Here is a 22,235-nt window from a genome sequence, read left to right as displayed (position 1 = left end):
ACTAATTCCATTAAATTAGGCCCCTTCTCTAAACACTGATTGAGGGAGGGGGAATTTCTTTCTCGCGCTGCCGCATCATACACCGGACGAACCTTCGTTGAAATACTATCTGGTTTTACAACTGGCCGATGAGGCAAATAGTGGGACAGATTTTCCATCTCACTCTCTGGAACTCGTTCAATGATTCCTTTTCGCTCCCATTCTTGGAAAATTTTCCCATATCTGTCAAACAACCCTTTCTTTTCCAGACTTTTCCGAGTGTTCTCCAATCTTTGAACAGCCAACACTTTGTTCGACGCGAGAGGTGCATGTTCCTGCACCCAGGGTAAAGCTACTTCGTACCTTTTCTCTTCATTAAAAACAGCGGTTTCTTGAAAGATACGTTTCACTTCTGCTTCTCTTTCATTTTTGGTTTTTCTCCTCTCTGGATCGTCAATTCCTAAAACATCAAGACGCCACAAATCAGAGACAGTAGCTTCCTCAATTTGTAATTCATTATTGAACAAAACTGTATCGCCCCTGGAAAATTCGGTAGTGTTCTTCCCCATCACCGTCCAGCCAAGCCTTGTTTCCAGAGCAGTAAGACCATTTTGGAGATCGAATTTTTTACCCGTTAACAGATTTTCCAGCGACGTCCGCGCCAATTAACAGATCTATAGGTTTCATATCCTCTCCAATGTCCGACAAACTCACGCCGTTGCTTTTAAGCTCCTTGAACCAGTCGCTCGATTTCACACGCGCTATTTCACCACATATAATATTTTTATCCATCACTTTAAAATTGCAGGCATAGTCATCGTTCACACTTTTCAAATGCACCAAAAATACACCGTGCATTTCTGGTGTCGACTTCACTCCGCCAAAAAGACTATGGATCAATTCACAATTCTCAATGGGCTTATAATTCATTTTTTCTATAACTTCACGCGTGAGGTAAGAGCGCTGAGAACCACTGTCGATCAGTGCTCGCACAACACATTCACGGCTGCCGTTAACTATTCTGACACACAGTGTTTGTAAATGTACTTCCGGGACACTAGACAGACTTGCCAAATTCTGCTCTTCACACGCGCCACCTTTAGAGTCCGTATTTTCACCACCAATCGTATTTTTCCCTTTTTCAGGACACATAAGTAACACGTGTATCTTTCCACACCAAGCACATTTCACCTTTGACTTACACCGTCTAAAGCTGTGCCCCTTTTTTAAACAGTTGAAGCAAGTACCTGCCACCTTGACTGTTTCCCGACGTTCCGAAAGGCTCATTCTTTTTGCCTTATAACAATCTTGGCTTTCATGATTGTTATTTTCACAAAACATACACTCCATAGTCCTTTGGGTAGTCAACAATTCCATGGCCGTAGGTATTATTTCTCGCGATGAATCTTCCTTGCTTTTCTGACGCTTTGTTTTTTCAGCTCCTCCCAGAGAGAAACCCGATATCGCCAACCGAATGCGCTCTTCGTTCTCCACCTCCGATCCCAAAAATTCCATCAACAGATTTAATCGAGATTTTGAATCTTTGGCGCCACTTGCTGCCGGAGTTCGCTGCCACGCTCTTAACACATCTTCCGGAAGTGAAGACTCTACTAACGAATAGAGCATGGCCGCGCACTTATCTGAAGTCACGCATAGCGTTTCCAATGCGCGCATTTGCGTTTCAAGTTTATCATACAATTGAACGAGTGATATCTTTTCTTTTCCACGCACCACATTGTTCAGTACCAAACATAGCAGTTCTCTCACGTACACTTCCACCTGCAACTCGTCCTTTCCGAAACGATTTTTCAAACTAGAAATTGCTTTTTGATAGTTTTCCCTCGTTGGCGGGAAACTATTAACCAGCTCATGAGCTCGCGATCCGGCTTCAATTGACTGCTCTAAATGCTGAAATTTGTCCTCGTCATTAATTGTACCGTCTTCATGAATTTTTCTGAATTGGTTCCAGAAAAGCAACCAGTCGCGCACATTACCGGAAAATTTCACGATTTCTATCTTCAGCAACTTAAAAGTTTTCGTATTACTTTGCTGAACCATTGCTGTATGTACCGGGATACCTGGTGAAGGGACTTGTACAGGTGTCCTTAAATGCGATACTTTTATCTTAGCAGCCAGGAATTTCTTTTTGTAGTCGTCAGTTGACGCACCTTCCATATCAAAATTGGCCGCGCTTTCCTCTTCGTCTTCCATCGAAAAAATATATAATCCATTAATTGTTGAGAACTTTTGTCTAATTCTGTCATTTTCTCTTGCAATAGTTCGAAACAGACAGAAATAAGGTCTCTATCACTATCCTCTTGATTTAGAAGTTCGTTCAGCTCGTTTAAAATTTTCGTGAAAGCAGACCGACGAATTTTGCGGACTCGTTTGAGAACATCCATCTTGACCACGTTTTTTCAATTCTTCACACTATACAATTCCTAAATTTATAAGTCCTGTCACGGTCGCCACGTGTTACAAAACGTAACCAAATAAAGAAAATTAACTTATAAAATTTTAGGACAGAAATAACACGAAGGTGAAGACAGAGACAATAAATAACGTGAAAAAATATACAGTCGAGTTCATTTCAATACATATATTTTGTTTTAATTTATACAGTGGTCAACTTATTACTACCGCATTTTCCGTACGCGCCACAGTGGAAAAAAAGCGACTTATTTTATTCAAAAATTCACCGACAACACAAGTTTCAATGGATCTCTATGATTTTTATTTTAAAATCCTCAGAAAGGATTAGGCTAAAACATGTCACTGCGGAATCGTGGTAATTTCTTAAAATAACCTTAAAAATGTCAAAAACTAAGAGAATTAGAAAAACATGGTTGTTTAAATTTGTTGCTTATTGCAAATACTCAAAAGCTAAACACCACAGAATTTTTTAAATCCTTAAGTATAAAATTAGTACCAGATTTTAAAAAGTAAAAAAAGGGAATTAAAAATGGTGCATCAATTTTCCAAGTATTGCTAAATACTTACGAAACTTATTATATGAAAATTTTTGAGATAACTGGTTACGAAAATATGGGGTTTAAATTAAAAATTCCAGATAGCACGTAACCTTGTAGGGGAGAGTGGGGTAATGGGAGCTTGGGAGTAATGGGAGCTTTTAAATTTCACGTACTTAAAAGCCTTCAAATTCGCTGCAATGTCTAGAAAATCTTCTACAACCTTTGTTTATATCATTCCAAAACAAACGATTACATTCTTGATAAATTTTTAGTAAAGACAAGGGAAAATGTATTTTTTGCGTTTTCGTTGTAAAATGCCAAATATTTCTAAACATCACCATAAGTAGTTAAAATCGTATTATTTAGTTCTGTTTTTTCATTATATTATAGGTGAATATATGTAGATATGTATACTTGTATAAAAATTGAAATAATAATAAAATTTGTTTATGTTTTAATTTTTTTATTCAAATTTTGGCCTGTAAGAATTCTGTGGGGTAATGGGAGAATTAGTGTCAGACCAAAGAATTTTCGTTACTATGTTGCGTCTTTCGTTATTTCTTTCAAAATTGTAAAAGGTATCACCTTATGAAAAAACTTTTAATTAAAAAATAATTTTTGGTGGGAAAAATGAAAAATTTAATTTTTTTTCAAAAATTTTTTATTCAATTATAATTTAGGAAAAAATTTATTCTAAGTCTAAAGTTTTGGCTTTATTGTAAGTATTAATACTTTTTTCTATTAGAAAACAAAAAATATTCCTAAAATATAGAAATTTTTTAAATTTCAAGTGAAAGCTCCCATTACCCCACAAATTGGGTGATTGCAAAAAATGTATTTTTTTTTTAAATTTTTTTTTTCCAATTTACTTTCTCTTTTTAAGTTTCTAATTAAACATAATTAAAGATAAATAACGAAATAAGTAGGAAATGACGAAAATAATGTATTATTATAAATATAAGTTGGTTTTTTTAATAATTTTCTTTAAGGGGCTCCAATTCCCCCACGCTCCCCTAACAAACTTGTGGGCAAGCTTGCCATAAGGTTAAAATTTCCCACCTTGCAAACATTTTTCTGTAATTCTCTTAGTTATTGACATTTTTAAGGTGATTTTGAGAAATTGACACGATTCCGCAGTGACATGTTTTAATCCAATCCTTTCTGAGAATTTTAAAATAAAAAACATAGAAATCCATTGAAATTTGTGTTGTCGGTGAATTTTTGAATAAAATAAGTCGTTTTTTTCCCACTGTGCGCGCCTTCTAAAACCCAGGCCTCGCGTTGAGAGATAATTTTTCGTAACCAAATCGTTGGGCCTCGTAAACCTGAACCCCTTCCCTTAATTTGACTCATGCTCGCAACTCTCATTCTCTCGTCAAGACGTTATTACATTTCCAACATTGACTGACATATAAGTTCACTAACTTATAAGTTGGTTCATACGTCATGAACTAACAACATTTTGATAGATATGTCACGACTTTTTAAAATGCCGTCAAAACCGGAAGGAAAGCATTAATGCATCAGGGTGCTCATTGCTTTTGTTCGAACTTAATGTCTCTCGTCACAAGTCATTGTTACTAATATATTTTCTAGAAATGCAAAACAAGCGTTCAGAGAAATAGAACACTGAGAGAAATGGATAGTTAGTTAAATGGATGGTTAAAAAAAGGATTGTACGTGGTACCATCATCATGTTAGTGGGTACAATCTACTATCTACTTTTTAGAATCTAAGATGTTACCATAGAACATATACATATGCTTACTTTCTAATTGTAGTCACTACTATCAAATATTGGCGAAAAAAATTCGTAAGTGTTTCCGAATTCATCTAAAATGAAAAATTTTGTAAAAAATATTGCAGTGTTGTGGAATATGCAATCTCTACTTCCAACTTTTGTTAGTTAGTTAATTATTTTTATTATAGTTATAAAATTTAAAACAAACTATAAAATTTATACATATTTATAACCTCAAAATTTTAAAGGATTGGATTTTCTTTTAAAATGGCAGGTTAATGCTTGCACAAGTTATTCTCATTTTACAATAAATTTTTTTAAAAGCGTTGGAAAGTCTCTGAAATTTGTAGGTTAAATGATACTTCCGATTATCGCCCAATAGAACGGCACTGACTGGTTTAAGAGACCTGAAATAAGTAAACAAACATTTTCCAACAAATTTTTCTCTGAACTCAGATACTTTTTACAATGTGCTCGCTCTGCAATGCAATTTCACAAACAATTTCATCCATGAACATTGTTCATGGATGAAATTGTTGTTTTACTCTTGTTTTATTGAGCTAAAAAGGCAACATTTCCTTACTATTAGAATAGAATTCTAAAAAGAGTTATTTTTCAGTCCACCCTACTGCGTATAAAACATTCAACAAATATCGAGATAAAAATCAGGATCATTTTCAGGTTATCTCTGATTATTACTGTTTAAATTATAATAAATTAATTAATAAATCAATCAATAAAACAAAATATAATTATAAATTTTAAAAAATATATCGTAGGGGAAGTGCACCGGTTGTGGGCACGCTCCGGTTGTGGGCACCCCTACGTAAACTTCGACGGCAAGCAGACTTTACTGATCTAAGTATTGCAAGTCGTGTTCGTTGACAATACGGACTTTTCGTATTGATAACGAAACAAATATATGCATTTGTGTAATAGCTGTGAGCATAATAAAGAAAATTTGCATTAAATAAATAAAAAAGTAATTTTGTATTGTTTTCGAAGAGCAACATATGGGTGTAGATTCGTTCAGAAAAAAAGGGTTTAATTTTTTTTTGCAGTGTTGTCATTATATTTTGTGATTTACCTTCGTGTTTAACCAAAATCCTGCATCACAAAATGTGTTGGTCTTTTTAAAAAATGACTGTCATTCCCGGTTGTGGGCACCTTTATGTTAAGGAGGCTCTACCATCTGACAATGATATGGACTACTGTCTTATCTTTCTAAAATTTCTGCCAAGGAAAGTGACAGCCGCAAACTCCATTAAATGCGATGAATATAGTCGTTCAGTGCATTAGAAGTGCGTAATGGTTTGCGTACTAGCTACTTCACATGCAAGCATTATGCTTTTGTTAGCGATGAGCATAGTATGAAAACGTGTCATCATTTTTGTTCTTTATCCCGGCAAAGTCTCTTAAAATAAAGAAACTTTCATTTCTTCTTTATTTGTGTTGGTTTCCTTTAATATTTTTTCATTTTTAGCGGATTTTTCAGGGGTGCCCACAACCGGGTACAAAAATTTTGTTGTCAAAAAATTTCCATTTCACTAAATTTCTAATAGAACTTTTTTATTTAAAAGAATCAATTTAATTCCTTCACTGACAGTCACTTCACTGATAGTCAGTGTTCTAATATCCACATCAGCATTAATAAATCATGACAATCTATTCTAATTTTCTCCAATTTTATCCTAAACAAATAATAATTTCTAGCTTTAAATTCGTACACATATATTTGTATAATATGTACATGGACAAATGTTATGAGGCAAAAACAAAAGGGTGCCCACAACCGGAACACTTCCCTTACTCGCGTATTTCAATGACAGGTCTAAGACGTGGAAACCAAACACATTATGGGCGCAGTATTCGATGCTTCGAACAACAATAAAATCAATAATTATATTGATATTAGTTCATTTACAAAAGTCGTTGCTTTTTGAAAAGCAATTCGAAAGGATATCAAGCCACAAAATTCAAAGTGTTTACTTCAACAGAAGAAAACAAATTTTTAACCGAAGCTCTGTAGCTGAAGGTTATGTGGAAAATTCCTATAGTAAATAAAACTAAGATAGCAAAACAAATCGAAGCTATGATAAATCAGCTATCCATTAGTAGTGGACATAATATAGTGACAGTCTCAAGTCCTAAAAAAATTCTGTTAAGCTGCAACAAAAAAGAGTAGAATCAACAAAGTATTTCTACTGAAGAAATTCAAATTGAAGAAAAAAAGATAAAATTTTGTTTCGCTAACTGTTCTAATATCCACATCAGCATTAATAAATCATGACAATCTATTCTAATTTTCTCCAATTTTATCCTAAACAAATAATAATTTATTACTAAAAATTAAAATTTTGAAAAATTAATTGTTAAGTAAATTAATTATAATTTGTTCAGTTGTGATAATAAATGAGTAAAAATATTATATTCAGAATTAAAAATTAATAAAAAGTGTTTTTCAGTTTCTGGACAAAGTATTGTGTGCAATTCGTGGAGAACAGCGATTTTTGATCACCTTTGATTGCTGCTCTCGAGCAGCAAATTTCAAGCTCGCGAGAAATCGACCTTGTTTTCCACTCGTTGCACAATATACTATATTATTTTTGTATTGCCGTATTTTCTTATTTTATGTTAATTTGAGCGAGATTTCGACGACCAACAACGAACCTTGGATTCTGTAATAACGCACAGTGGGACAGAATCACTAAATCCTGGTCAAAATATGATAACGTGTTTCAAATCAATTGTAACTTATTACTCGGGGGTTATTAGGGTCGCTGAGTACGAATCTGACATTATTTTTTCAAAATTAAAAATGGCGGATCCAATATGGCGGACAACAAAATAAAAAAATTGATTGAATTGACTTGAAACTGAATACTTGGGGGTTTTTTATGTCGCTGATTACAAATCTGACATTATTTTTCCAAAATTCAAAATAGCGGATCCAATATGGCGGAAGACCAAATAAAAAATTGATCAGATTGATTTAAAACTGAATACTCGGGGATTTTCAGAGTTGCTGATTACGAAACTGATATCAGTTTTTAAAAATCCAAAATGGCTGATACAGTATGGCGGACGACAAAATAAAAAATTAATTGAATTGGCTTAAAAGTTATTTAAGGGTTTTAGTATTACGTAGCTGCATGCAACGACGCGTTTTGTGCCAATAATTATCATACTGATGTCAGATTAACCAGTTTCAAACAAATTCAATAAATTTTCCCAAGTATTTAGTTTCAAGTCAATCTGATCAATTTTTATTTCGTTGTCCGCCATATTGGATCCGCCATTTTGAATTTTGAAAAATTAATGTCAGAATCGTTATTAGCGATCCTGAAAACACCCAAGTAACCATTTTCAAGCGAATTTGACCAATTAAAAAAATTTTCCGACATATTGGATCAGCAATTTTGAATTTTAAAAACTAATGTCAAATTCGTAATCAGCGATCCTAAAAACCCCCGAGTATTCAGTTTCAAGCCATTATAATTAATTTTTTTTATTTTGTCGTCCACCAAATTGGTTCCGCACTTTTGAATTTTTGAAAACTAATATTTGATTCGTAATCAGCGACCCTTAAAACCCCCGAGTAACCAGTTTCAAGAAAATTCGATGAATTTTGAACAAATTTCCGCCATCTTAAATCCGCCATTTTGAATTTCGAGAAACTGATCTCAGATTCGTAATCAACTACCTCAGAAACCTTTGGGTACCAAGTTTCATAAAAATCCATTAAAAAATTTTTCAACACACTTTTGGCCCAAACAGTGGGAATCTTGTTGTCAGCCAAGGGGTTAAGACATCATACATATTAATATAGAAAAAAAAATACCTTACCCCCCCTTTAACATGTATTTGTTTTTAATTTTAATATAATTTTTTATTTCAGATTCGTAACCTGCGACCCAAAATTCTCCTTAACAAGTATTTTTTAAAAATTTAAATAAATTTTTTTAAAAAATTGTCGCCATTTTGGATCCGCCATTTTGTTTTTTTTTTAATTTTTGATTTCAGATTTGTAATCTGCGACATTAAAATCCTCTGAGTAATAAGTTTAACTTGATTTTGAAACCGCTTTTAGATTTTAACTATTTATTTGTTATTATGTTTCCACTGCGCTCGGGTAGAAAATTGCTTATTAAACTTTGTTAGGCAGTTTATGGCAGCTGTCTTTAAAATATGTCAAAAGTAATACTATAAGGTACAAATCCCAAGTAGAATAAAAGCATAAGTTTGTGTAAGTTTTTATAAAAACATTTTTTAAAATAGACTTTTATTCAATCACTATTTATAGACATACGTATATATACGTATATTTATTTGCACTTACGTAAACGTGGATTAATATTAACATTATATAAAATGTTTATGTATACCTTCAGGAAGATTTTCCATTTTGAGAGCGATTTAAAAAGACCAATTTTCTTTGTTTCACTACACTTTTAAAGTTCTTAATATCACAACTAGTGCAACGCGTCGTGTGGACGCGGAACAAATGCTAACTTTGCGATAAACTACTAGCTAAATCAAACCTTACATAAAATCGTCCTTCTCGGTATTAAAGTTTGGATAATCACGGCAGCAAATCACACCATTTACAGTAGAAAAAAAAAAAATTTTTCCATTTTGGCCACGTTTAGGTGATATCGTCCCACTGTGTAACGAGACACTCGAGAGATATTTCTGCAATTTTATTTGTGTATCTCCAACTATCATTGCAAGATTCAAGCTTTGTACCAGATGAGCATGATAAGGAAATCCTGATAATTTGTTGCTTATTTACCGAAGATTTCGCATTATGACTTATGCGAAATTTGAAGTTAAACACATGCATTTGTAATGACACCGCCGCCAACTAAAGAATGATATTCGTACAGCTGATCGAATGAGTTCTGCGGCCAGCAACACTTTGTTACGATTGATAGCGTTAAGTCGTTTGTATACCTCCACGTTTCTAAGTATATTCAGAAACGGAGAATAGTTCACTTAATTTTCATTGGCCGTCCCATAGAGAGCTTCCAAAACTTTTAATTTTTTGAACATTTTCTATAAGCATAGCCAATAAAAATTAAAAAAACCTCTGCAAAATTTTGAATATACTCAGAAACGTGGAGGTATACAAGCGCCTTTATAATCGACGATGACGTTATCACGCCTATTTTACGAGCAACCTTGGTCTCAACTAGAATAAGATTATAAAAATTCGACGTTTATTTGAGTTTTGAATTATAATTGAGCAAGATTCAATTATATCTAGGACACTTATTGAATTATTATGGTTTGGTGTCTATCGCCTTTTGAATTTAAAAATATCGAAAATATCTATCAGAATCCATATAATGGTTAATAATGGAATTGAATTTGAATAAGTAATGTGCCACTTCCAGTATCAAATGATAGCCGAATAATCGTCAGCCAATCAACGTTCAGCGTCAATACCTGAGAGTCTATGTTTAATGTCGCCGTCAAGTATACGCTTTATATTATGTTCTCGGTTTTTCTTCCTTTTTTTATGAGACACACTTGTAAGACTTGGGGACTGTCAAAGGACGTTAAATTTAAACTATAAAATTATAAATGGGGCTTTCTGTAGCTACTCCCAGATTTTTAACGAAAATTTGATCATGTAAGATAGTTTCAGTTAAGTCTTTCTATTTTTGTTTGTATTTGAGTTCATTTCTTTTTAAGAGTTTTAATATTTTTTCCTTTTTAACCTGACGTGCTAGAGACTTCCGTACCGGTCGGACTGCTGCCTTGTCTCACCTTTGCTGGTTGGACTTCTGCCTTGTCTCACCTTTGCTGGTCGGACCAAACCCTTGTCTCAAAAACGTTCCACCCTTTTTTGTTCTCACATTATTTTTTATTCTTCGAAACGATATATAATTTGCTGCGTGAGTAATTACAAAATATTCCTTTTTCAAAGAAAAATAACTATTATGTAAAATGCAATTAGAAAAATTATTTTTGTATAACTTTATTATCTTTGCTTCAAATTTTTTCTGTACTGCCAACAGTCAACCTAAAATAAAAAAAAGAACGTCAATTCTGAGTTGGCATGTTTTTCAAATCTCATATTTACGAGCTCTAGAACTTTCAATAACACCTTTTCTTTCTAAAATGTCATAAAAAAGAAGGATCAACGAAAAACTGTTTTTTGGCACCTTCAATATTGTTTATAACATGCAGCTTGAAAAATCTAGAGTGAGTACACATTTATTCTTACACTGCACACTATATGAATCCACAGTCAAAAGTCAGGTAGATTTTTTTGGTATGTTCTTTAGTATCAAAAAATTACTGTCTCAAAACATTTTTGAAAAAGTATGCAAAAAAAAATAAGGTTATAGTAATTTTTATGACCATGTATAATACATTACGAAAACTTTAAACGCGTTTTTCTCGAAAACACATTTTTGAAAACAGGCAGACACATTTACCGAAATATATTGAACCGATTTTGAGAAATCAGAAACCATTCGATTCTTTATTTGAAAAACTAGACAACAAATCTGTAAAATTTTACATTTTTACCCCCTGCTTTTTCTACGGAGGTAAATTGTCCCAAAAACACATTATTTTTTCGATTTTTTAAGAAAAATGTATATAAAAAATTGAAAACAGTAAATAAAATTGTTTTTGAGGTTTAGTATTGTCTAGAAAAAAGACTAATGGAAAAAATTCCGTCTGAATTATTAATTTATGTAAAATAGGTTGCCCGGAAACTGTGTCCCCTAATAAATGGTACCTTTGGAAGACGCCGCCTAGAGTTGTGAAAATGAACTAAAAATACTCAAAAAATTTTTTTTAATTCTCTTCTTGTGATAGGTAACAATATTTAAAAAGGATTTATGCAATAGTTATGATAAATCTTTTACATTATGAGTTTAAAATAAGTATTTTTTTACCAATTCTGCATTATAACAAGTTTTTACGAAAATCTTTGTCACATGTGTGGCTATTGTCGGAACTAGAATTATTTAAAAACATTAATTTTTACTACTTTTAAACCGAAAAACTGACAAAAAACGTTAATTTTTGAAAATCTTTGTTTAAATTGACAAAATTTTGTTACTTTTGCATGAAAATTAAAAATTCTAGGTCAGGCGATAAGAACAGTCCTACTGAACATAAATCAACTTGAATTTTGTGTTTCTGATTTTTCTAACCGGAGAAATCAATTACGCAGCTGGTATCGGTACTTTCAGCAGGTCTTAAAGTATTGTTAAATTTTAAATAAATAATATTTTTTAATAAAATAAGGTTTTTTATAAAGTTGAACAGTGTATTTATTGAATTAAAAAAGATTCTGATCAATATAATTCATATAGGCATCGTAAAGAGGTAAGTACCCTTAAGAAAAAAGAGGAATGTATAAACAAATAAATAATTCTTGTAAATTCAGGATAACCAGCAATATCTAAACCGCCAAATAATATTTCTAGGAGCTTCAAGGATATCCTTTAAATATTCCTATATTGACAGAAGTAAACCAAACTTTTAAGCACTATCGTGACTAGAATAACCCTATGTATAGGTTGTAAAGAATAACTCAGAAAATATGTGTATCACACCCATGAAAACTCAGAGATTAACGAGTCATAGGAGGCTTGCTGCCACCACTTTATGAAAAGCTTCCATTTACGATGATAAAGGTTTAGCTTCATTTTCTTGATTATTAAACCCTTGAAGCTCGGTGAATTTTTAATCCCTCTATTCTCGGGGGTCCCATCCCATTGTCTTTTACATTAGAAGAAGCGTCTCTGCATGGAGCTTCGTCTTTCCGGGAGCACACAAGAATACCTATGCATAATTCTTGTACTCACATACAGACATTACCTTTAATAGTATATATGTATGTTCATGAGACATGGAAGCATGCGTACCATCTGGCGTCCCATGTGCTCCTTCAGCATTTGTTATACAATGCAATGATGCCGCGAGCGCAAAACCTTCCTGCGTTTTGTTCGCATGCAATTTTGACATTTTTCCTACTCTTCACTTACAGCGCAATAGCCTCGAATTGCTCTTACAAAGGGCCTCTCTCTGTTAATTCTTCGGGAAAACGGATGTGGCCAAGGGTTTGTGTCAATTCTACTTCTAGTAGGTTGGTTTCTTCACTTTTTAAACCATAAGTGTCATTTATTACATTTAGTGGCTTGTGATTAATTTCTCACTTAATAATTTAAAAATTTAAACGGATGTTCATTCCAAGATTAATTTAAGACTTATTCAATCGTCATTAAAACTTCAATTACTCATCAAACAGTAAAAAATGTTTGGGTTTTCAACTTTTCATTAATAGTCTATTTTTTATGAAAATTTTGAGCCTTTGTAGTCTTCGAGGGGATTAAAAATGACAATTCTACACCAGATTTAGTGAACTAAATTACTTTTTTCATTTTTAGTATCTCTTTAACATTTGCAGAAAAAATCCAAACAGCAAAATTAAGCTAAGCGCTAAAGTTACTAAAATCACTAATCAACAGTTTCTGGAGTCGATGCTTTCGAATCCAACGTCCCTTTTAAAAATTTCAAAATGGCGAATCAAAATGGCTCAAAATTTTCGTAATAAAATGAACTATTAATGAAAAATTTAAAACCCAAACATTTTTTTACTGTTTTGTGTGGGAAAAATTAGCATAAATTACTAACATAAGTTTAGAAAAAAATCGCATTTTAAAATTTTTATAATCCTTTGAAAAAACTATTGCCATCTCTCACGTACACACCTTGTTATGTTTTATAATAATTTAATTAAAACCTACGAAATTATTATATGTAGGTAAATAATTATATGTAAAAATATCAGGTTGTTCGTTACACAATTAGAACTTGACTGTCGCTAAAACCTGTTATACTCTTAATGGTAGCAGAGGTTTTCTACAGTTTCTCTCTCACCTGTAAAGAAAACCTTTTCGACGGGGCGGTCCAGGCAAATGACAGTACTCTTAATTTGAAGTCACTCTGTAGACACAAATTTAGTATTAAGTTGATGTGTATGTAAAATTGTTTGTATAATGAAAAATTCTTCGATGTAAAAACACTTCTATAGCAAGTAAATGATTAAGACTGTTATACAAACAAATACATTAAAAAATATTTAATGGTATTTATTGTATGATGGTGGAAGTAATTAATTATTAATTGTTCTAAAGATAATAATGGAGAAATAGTTTTGACACCTTTTTGTTTATTTTTACGCTTTAGTTTAGGTCACACTTAACCCCTTTATTGACGTCATGCCGCCGAAGTGATGAAAAGAATAAGTAATTTAATAATTATTGTAATATTATTACATTTTTGTTGTTAAATTATTTATACTTATTTATATTAAACAATAAAAAATGTTTTTCTCTAATTTATAAAAAATAATTACAGATAACATATTAAAATAAAAAAAGCTAACTAGATTTTAAAAATTATTCATTGGTAAATTGTATTTTTGTTTTTAAATATTAGAAATATTAAGTACTATAATTTGTCATCGATAATCCAATAAAATTGATTTATTGAAAATTATTTATTTAATGCCAGAATATTTTTTCTAATTTGGAGCATAACTGAACAAGTATAAAAATAATTTTTAAAAAAGAATAAAAAATAAGATAACTTAATATAAATAATTTTTGTTTTTGTAAGCCCGCTTATACAAGAAATAAATATAGTAAATATAATTTTATATTAAAGCAAACTATTATTATAAAATGCTGAGAAACATTTCTTGTATTGAATTTAATAAATGAATCATTAAATTAAATGCAGAGAAGAAATGAAATTAGAATTTATAATTCGAATGAATAATTAATAAATTTTTTGTAATTTGTAATCTTTTTGATTCTATAACTTTAAATAAAACATAATTGATTTAATATTTTGACCACAATTTCATTATTTTTGAAGAATAGCGAAAGTTGGAAAGTTTTAGGTGGTCGGCTGGAATTTATTTTAGAATAATTTTTGAAAAACAAGCAATATTTTTAGTGCGTTTTGAATTATAATAAATTAATAATGCCAAAAGATATGTTAGTAAATGTACTAAAACTTCTATATAATAGAATTCCAACAAAAATTCTTTATAGTATTTTTGTTCCGAAAACAAAACCCGTTGTACAACTCCCTACTCTCCCCTAATTTTAACAAATATTAAATTCATTTTCACAGTTTTTTGAGAAAATTCAGTTCATATCTAGGAATATAATAAAAATTAAGTTAATTTAAAAATTAACTATAATTATTTGAATGTTCTTTCATTCTTTCATTCACTTTTTCTGTCCCTCACACTCTGAAGTTGTCTTTTGTTTATACTTTTGCTTTTGTTAACTTTAGATAGAAAATAGAAATCATCAGAACTTTTTTCACTTCTTTTCATTAAGAAAAACATTAATTAATTAATTAATTAAAAAACCTTTTTTAAATTAAACAACTTATAAAAGTATTGTTTATAAAACATGAAGATATCAATTGCTCCGAGTCGAAGACTCGGAGTGATCGATTTCTTCATGTTTTCTAATAAATTAAAGATGACCGAGAGATAAAATCATTATTTTACATTATAAGAATATTGTTACTGTAACTTCATCAAAATTATTTTCATCATTTTAATTAAATTATTCTTTTCTAGAATTTTAAATTATTTTTTATGAAAATAATAATTGAATTCTTTAAAAAATTTTAGGGGAGAGTCTCCAGTTGTGAGACACCTCCAGTTGTGAGACAGTCAATTTTTTTTAACATGCAATATTAAAAAGCCGATTGGTTTGTATAAAAACATTTCTTTTTATATGAGCTAACTTTTTCGTGTACGCCGAAGCGGATATATAAACTGTTTTTGTTAAATACCAACACTGTGTGTGATAATCGACTAAAAAGCGTTTTTTCAATAAATGCAAAGTACTTTTTTTCCAAGTTCATTAATTGGAAAAGGTAAATGTAATGCATTTTCTTTTAGGGTTTTCCTTATATTTTGTGATGCAATATTGCATTGTTCCAATCTGCGGTTGAAAATAATTTCATTTTCCTTTTTCAAAATAGCGCCAATTTCTGAGTGTGAGACACAGCATATCACCAGTTGTGAGACGGTGTCAACACCCATCTGGGCAGCATAAAAAATACGACTTTGCAGGCATACTATTTAAATGTTGTTTTGATTTTTTTCTAGTATTTTTGGGCATGTCAAGTGGAAAAAAGTTAATTGATTCAGAAGAAATCAATTTTAATGCTCTTGTTGAAGCTATTAAATTGTGTTTATTTCTGTGGAAGAAAGGCATAACAGCATAACTGCATTTGTCATGATTTCGAGATAAATTAATTTTAATGTTCTCTCACTTCTGTCAATTCAGAAAATCAACAGATTTGTTCGGTCTTTTGCATTTAGTATTATTATTTAATATATTTTCAAAACTCTTTTATAACATTTAATAAAACACACGATTTGATATAAATTTTGATAATTTTTCATCGGAATCATGAGTTTTATTGCACTTATGCGGTTATGCAAGTTCAGATTGTATATGAGTCCAACTTCAGACACTTTTAATGTCACAATTTATTTTGGTTTGATTTGTCATAATAAAAAAATTTTTCATACAAAGACAAATTAAACTACTAATTCGTTAGAAAAAATTATAAGAGTTTATTTAGTTATAAAATTTATTTTTTTATAAAATGTTTTTAATTTATTGAAACGAAGAAAAAATTTACTTTACTGTTCAACTTGAAGAATTTTTCAATTCATTTTTTGAAATACTTTCCAAAATTTTTTAGAATAGAAATACCCTTAAAAATTAGTACATAATTAAATGCACAATTTATGCTATAAAAAATTTGTTCCAGTTTTATTAAAATAAATATATTTAATTTAAAGTACGAAAAATGTATTTTACTAAAAACATTTTATTACAAAATTCTTATTGTTTTTATTCATAAAGGTTATTTTCATTTTTAATTATGTTAATTGTTTTTTAAGCAGAATGCAGTTATGTTATTATGCTGGTCTCCTTTTGTCAAAAACGCAATCATGCGATTATGTTTTCCATTATTTTCTACATTAATAACCATTTTAATGATTTTTCAGCTATTGAACTTTGAAGAGCAATATTAAATATATATACAAATCTGATGTTATCTCAAATTTGATAAAAATGTCAGTTATGCTGTTATGCCTTTCTTCCACAGATTTGATAGTCATATTTTGGCGAATAAATATTATTATTTAGTATATAATAATATATATTATTAATATATTTAATTATTTCTACTAAACATAACGTTTTATGTCAAACTTATTAAATTTTAGCAATTTTTAATGAGTGTCTCACAACTGGAGACATTTTTTTTTTGTTGAAAAAAGCGATGTGCTCGGAAAATGTATCGTAAAATTTTTTGAGTTCATCGAAACACTATACTTTCTTTTAATAAAAGTTGCGTATTTCTGTTACCTTTCAAACGGTGTATTTTATTTACAATTTCGTTTACCCGTTTACAATTTACGGGTCAAAAATAAAACCCGTCTCACAACTCGAGACTCTCCCCTATTATTTATGAAAATAATTGAATTCCTTGTGAAATTTTAATTATTTTATGAATATAATTAAATGTTTGCGCAGAATTTCAATAAAATTTTTTATGATTAAATTCTTTTAAAAAATTTTAGTAGATATTATAAAAATCATTAAATTGAAGAAAATTTTTAAAAATAATTGAAATTTTTGCCGAGAATTTTTTCAAAATTTTTTAAAATAATTGAATTGATACCCGTGTAGAAAAATTGTTGGGTTCTAGTGTGGTGCCAGAAAGACAGTCTATTCTCTAACTGGGCGCTGAAAAGACTGTCTGACCATGGGCTAATCAGACCAGTGACGATCGAACCACGCGTTGGTCCAGACTGGACGTGCTAATCAGGGCTAATGAGCAGTGCTAATATTTAAAATTTTAGGTTCGATTTCAATATTTCAGTTTTTTAATTTTAAATAATTTACCCAAATTTACTCGGTTCTCACGTTTATTCAATGTAATGCGAAAATATGAATTATTAATAATAATAAATATTATTGTTATTCATATATATATGTGTGTATATGTATTTAATGACAATAACTCATTATTATAATAATTATATTATTTTCAAATAAATAATATACTGCACTAACAGTAAATATCATTTAAAATAGTAATATTGAAAAATAATTTTAATAAAAAAACAATTTGCGTTAATTGGTACATTTTTTAAATTCATTCTTTAACAGGCCTTTAATTTGAAAGTTGTGCACACAATAGTTCCCGGGATGGGGCTATTTTGTGCATCGAACTTTGTCTTTCTATAATGTTGCGTAAACATTTTTGTTAATCGTTTCTGCTTCATTAAATCTTTTGTGTATATGTTACGGTTAATGTGCAAAATTGGTGAATGTGCACATTGACCGGCGAATGTGCACATTGCTCAAATTGGGCGTTATTCGGATGGTGAATGTGAGAATAGCATAAAAATTATGTGTTTCTACGCACTTTAACCGGTTAATGTACACATTCACCAAATCGTTTTGGTCAAAGTGAAAAATAAAGAAAAGTATATAGGTATTTGCTACGGAAAAAACATTTTTATTTAAAAATTAAGGCAAATGAAACGAAAACATTAGGAACAATGAATAAAATATTTATTTACTCTAACGTTTCGAAATCTAAATGATTTCCTGTTCAGGGAGTCTATCCAAAAAAATATACAAAATTATAATAATAGTAAAAATAAAAATTATATACATAATTAAAATAATAGTGAAAAATAATTTAACAATAAATAAATAAAATAAAAATTAATAGATAATTATCTTGCAAAAAAATAATAATTAAAATAGATGAAGACTTAAATTTTTATGCCCTGAAGATGGAGTTTATTAATTTATTTTTGCAAGGTCCACTGCCATGACATTTTGAAGTACATAAAAGACTGTCTTGCTTACAGCTACATTTTTTTGTGTCGACTTTGGATTTGCAAAAACATCATTTAAATCCTTGACCGCCAGTCAATGATTGCAAAGGGCATAGGGGGTAAGTATGTAAAATCTGCGTTTACAAATTCTGTATTAGGGCAGCTGTACTGTCGATACATATGAAACCCATGAGCTTATTTCAGAGATTTATTTGTGAGATTGATTCGAAAAAATTGTTAACTTTTTTCACCTTTAATATTTAATTACCGACCGAATGATAAATTTATTTCCTTTAATTTTGTCAACTAATTTGTTTAGAATCTGATAAGTAATATTTATACAAAAATATAAAAATTTTAAACAGATTTCTAATGTAAAGTCATTTAGAACCATTGTTTTCGATGCCACTCCAAAAAGAGTGTGCACGTTAGCAGAAAATATTATTTTTCTCAAAAAGTATATTTTTAAAAAATTTGAAAAAAATATGTGTTAAAGGGGACATTATAAGGTACTTTTTAAAAAAAAAAATTAGAAGTGTAACTTAAAAAAATGACCCAAAAAAATTTTTTGAAAATTTCAAAAAATTTTTTTTTTGATTTTTTTGTAAAAAAATTTCTAAATTTTTTTTTTAAATCGTCTTATTTGTCTTTATAACACATTAAAATTTCATTAAAATCGGTTAAGTAGTTTTCGAGAAAAATGAGATTTTCGATTTTGCTTTCCCCCTCCATAACTCTCCTAAAAATACAAATTTTGAGTTCATATTTACAGGAATTGTTACTCATGTTAGTGGTAATATGTGGAATTTATTTGAACGGATTTCAAGCGGGGCAGATTGTACATACTTACCCCCCTATGCCCTTTACTACTTCACGCAAAGATTTTATTGTATTCGGAACTTCTGTGGGATATATAAATTTTTGTCTACAGACAGTAAATTGATTCCTACTGTAGTTTTGTTTTAGGCGTTCATCCTTTGTTCCCAGTGAGTAGATGTCGTTTTTTACTAACAAAACTGTAGCAATTACATTCCTAGCGTCAGTTCTACCTCTGTCTACATCTGGGATAGGGACTTTCACCGAATCTCCTACTGCAGCAGGAGGAAATTCTTTATTGGACATCTTGAGCATTTTTTTAGCCTGCGCTTGCAGTCCATCCTGTGCTTTTTTCCTCTTTTGAGAAAGTTGAATTTTCTTAGCTATAAATGTGTCATGATCACTTGCCAGTGAATGTGAAACCTGAAAAAATATTTACTATTAGGCACTATTAAAACTAAAAAATCTAACAAGTTTAGAAATTATATTATTATATGTACAAACAAAAATTAACAATTACCGAAGTTGTTTCTTGTCGATTATCGTTTTGTTTTTCCTGGTCAGAAGTTGTTTCGCGTCGATCATCGTCTTCTTTTTTCTGGTCAGAAGTTGTTTCTCGTCGATCATCGTCTTGTTTTTTCTGAAATAATTTAATCAATTTTTAAAACTTATTATTATTATTTTTTTTATTTATTTACGGGGGAGAAGAGGAAATGGATTAACGCATGCCCAGGAAGATCTCACTTACCTGGGGTATGTCGGACTCGCACAAAATGCAAGGAAAAAAAGAAACCTCACATACCTGCTTTTCGGGAGTCACAATACCGACTAAAACCTCTTCTTAATTCCCCTGGGTTTCGAACCTTCTATCCACCTACGGAACTACCTTTCGGCTTCAGACTTCGCAGATGGATGGTCCCATTTAGTCGCTGGCGCGACTCTTCCGTGCCGCTCTTCTTCTGGCCATTATTTTCTCCTTGTTCTTGACAGGGTCTTCTTAGCTTCCTCTAAGGCAGTCCTGAAGACCTTGCACCAACCTGATCCAGCGACGTGTTGGATGTTCTCCTTTTCGCCGAACTTCGCCTTGCATAAGAAGCAGCATGGGCTCTTCTTACAATCTGCTACCTTATGGCCGGCTTCTCCGCACTTGAAGCACGCAGCCGACCTATCTACTGCTTGGCAGTCTCGACCTATATGGCCATAGCCAAGGCACCTGTGGCACCTTGTGACCATAACTCTTCTACTTATTCTGCAGGACACAAAACCGATTTTAATGTGCCCTATCTTCTCCAGCTTGTTAGCGTCCTCTTGGGAGGTGACCACGACAGCGAGCTTAATACCTCGCTTATTTGGTCCGAGGACCGTCACCTTCCTGCTTCCTGCTGGCACCGTAGATAGTTTGTCCAGGGCTTCTTTGACATCCTCCTGTTCGGTAAGGGTGTCCATGTCGCGGATCTCCAGCACAGTCTGCCGATCCGCCATCTGCACCTTACCTAGATCGCCGATCACCTTTGTCACCTCCTCGGTGAACAACTTCCTGTTCGAAGACCCCCTAATTTTAATGAGGAGGTCTCCCTTTTTAGTGGGTACAGCTCCCACAACCCCTGTCTGGCTGGCCTCCAAGTCAGTCTCTTTTCGAACCTTCGCCAGCACCTCGGCAAAGGTAGTTCCTTCAGCCACTTTGACGACCATTGTGGCTCTTCCCTTCTTATCTGAAGTTGTCTTTGGTGCCGTTTTCATCTCCTTGCCTTTGGATCTTTTAGGAGGTCCCTCCTCCCTTTTCCTTTTTGGATCCTTCGCAAGCTCAGGATCACTTCTCTTTCGCTTCTGAGCATCCAAGACGACGTTTCTCAACACGATCGCGTTACAGCGATCTCGTCTAAGGGTGCAATCCCATTACAGTAGAATACGTCGACCGAAAACAGAAAATCATGAGTGCGAAAGAGATAGATAGATATTGTTGTTCTTTTCACTCTCATGATTTTCTGCTTTCGGTCGACGTATTCTGCATACATGGGATCGCACCCTAACTCTACGATCCTGTCTGGCCTCTTCCGACCAAGTCAATCCCTGGTAGAGACTCTCATCCTTTTTCGTAGCTGCTACGTGCTTCTCCTTAATCTCCTGTATGAGCGATTTCATGCTTTTGAGTCCGTCCTTGATTGCCATATTGACATTCTTCTGGACCTCGCAGGACTTCATCATCTTGTTAACCTCTTCCTCCATTGCTAGAATGCATGTTGCCTCTTCCTCCCGCAGCTTAATGCATTCATCTCGATCTTGGTTGCAGCTTGCAATGTCCTTTGCCGAGTCATTACTGAAGACAGAAATGCAGCTGGCTTGACTCGTCACGCTGCTCGTACTCCCTTGTCTCTCCGACCTGTCCACGATGATCTGTGGCACTACCAACGTGTTGTTGCCCTCCTGCATCCTTGGGCCACTGGCCACCGCCCTCACGCTCGAAAGCGCTTGACGATCGGAACCAGTGAGGGATTTAGCCGTAGCATTACCCCGCAGGTACTCTTCCTCGTTTTTACAATCGCTCATGATGGATGATTCTTGTTTGCTGGTTTTGGTCCGCGTCGAGTATTTGATTTCCTCGATACCACCTATTTCTAGGAACCTAACCTATCCGCCACCTGGCACGCGTCCGATAGAGGACCAGCAACCCCGCGCAAAAGAACAGCTCTAATGAGCCCCAGGTAGAACAAAAGTTCCAATTAGAACAAAAGTTCCAACCGGGCACGGAATTATTATTATTATTATTCTTTTGCTTAGGGACTTTTGGGAAATC

General features: G+C 32.2%; 2 protein-coding genes across 2 annotated transcripts; both read right to left on the bottom strand.

Annotated features, from left to right (window-relative positions):
• Positions 1 to 606: 606 nt before the first annotated feature.
• Positions 607 to 20,363, bottom strand: LOC122503073. Its single transcript, XM_043613495.1, has 4 exons — positions 20,343 to 20,363; positions 19,962 to 20,081; positions 19,675 to 19,864; positions 607 to 2,183 (listed from the first exon to the last, which is right to left on the bottom strand). The coding sequence occupies exons 1-4, from the start codon at positions 20,361 to 20,363 to the stop codon at positions 607 to 609; spliced, it is 1,908 nt and encodes a 635-aa protein (XP_043469430.1).
• Positions 20,179 to 22,148, bottom strand: LOC122503080. The gene is made up of 2 exons (XM_043613502.1): positions 21,468 to 22,148; positions 20,179 to 21,320 (listed from the first exon to the last, which is right to left on the bottom strand). Exons 1-2 carry the CDS (start codon positions 21,986 to 21,988, stop codon positions 20,408 to 20,410), a joined length of 1,434 nt encoding a protein of 477 aa, XP_043469437.1. The 5' UTR covers positions 21,989 to 22,148; the 3' UTR covers positions 20,179 to 20,407.
• Positions 22,149 to 22,235: the final 87 nt, after the last annotated feature.

Source organism: Leptopilina heterotoma, unplaced genomic scaffold (assembly GCF_015476425.1).
Source record: "Leptopilina heterotoma isolate Lh14 unplaced genomic scaffold, ASM1547642v1 Lhet_242, whole genome shotgun sequence".
NCBI classification, from domain to species: domain Eukaryota; kingdom Metazoa; phylum Arthropoda; class Insecta; order Hymenoptera; family Figitidae; genus Leptopilina; species Leptopilina heterotoma.
This window is presented reverse-complemented; position numbering and strand designations above follow the sequence as displayed.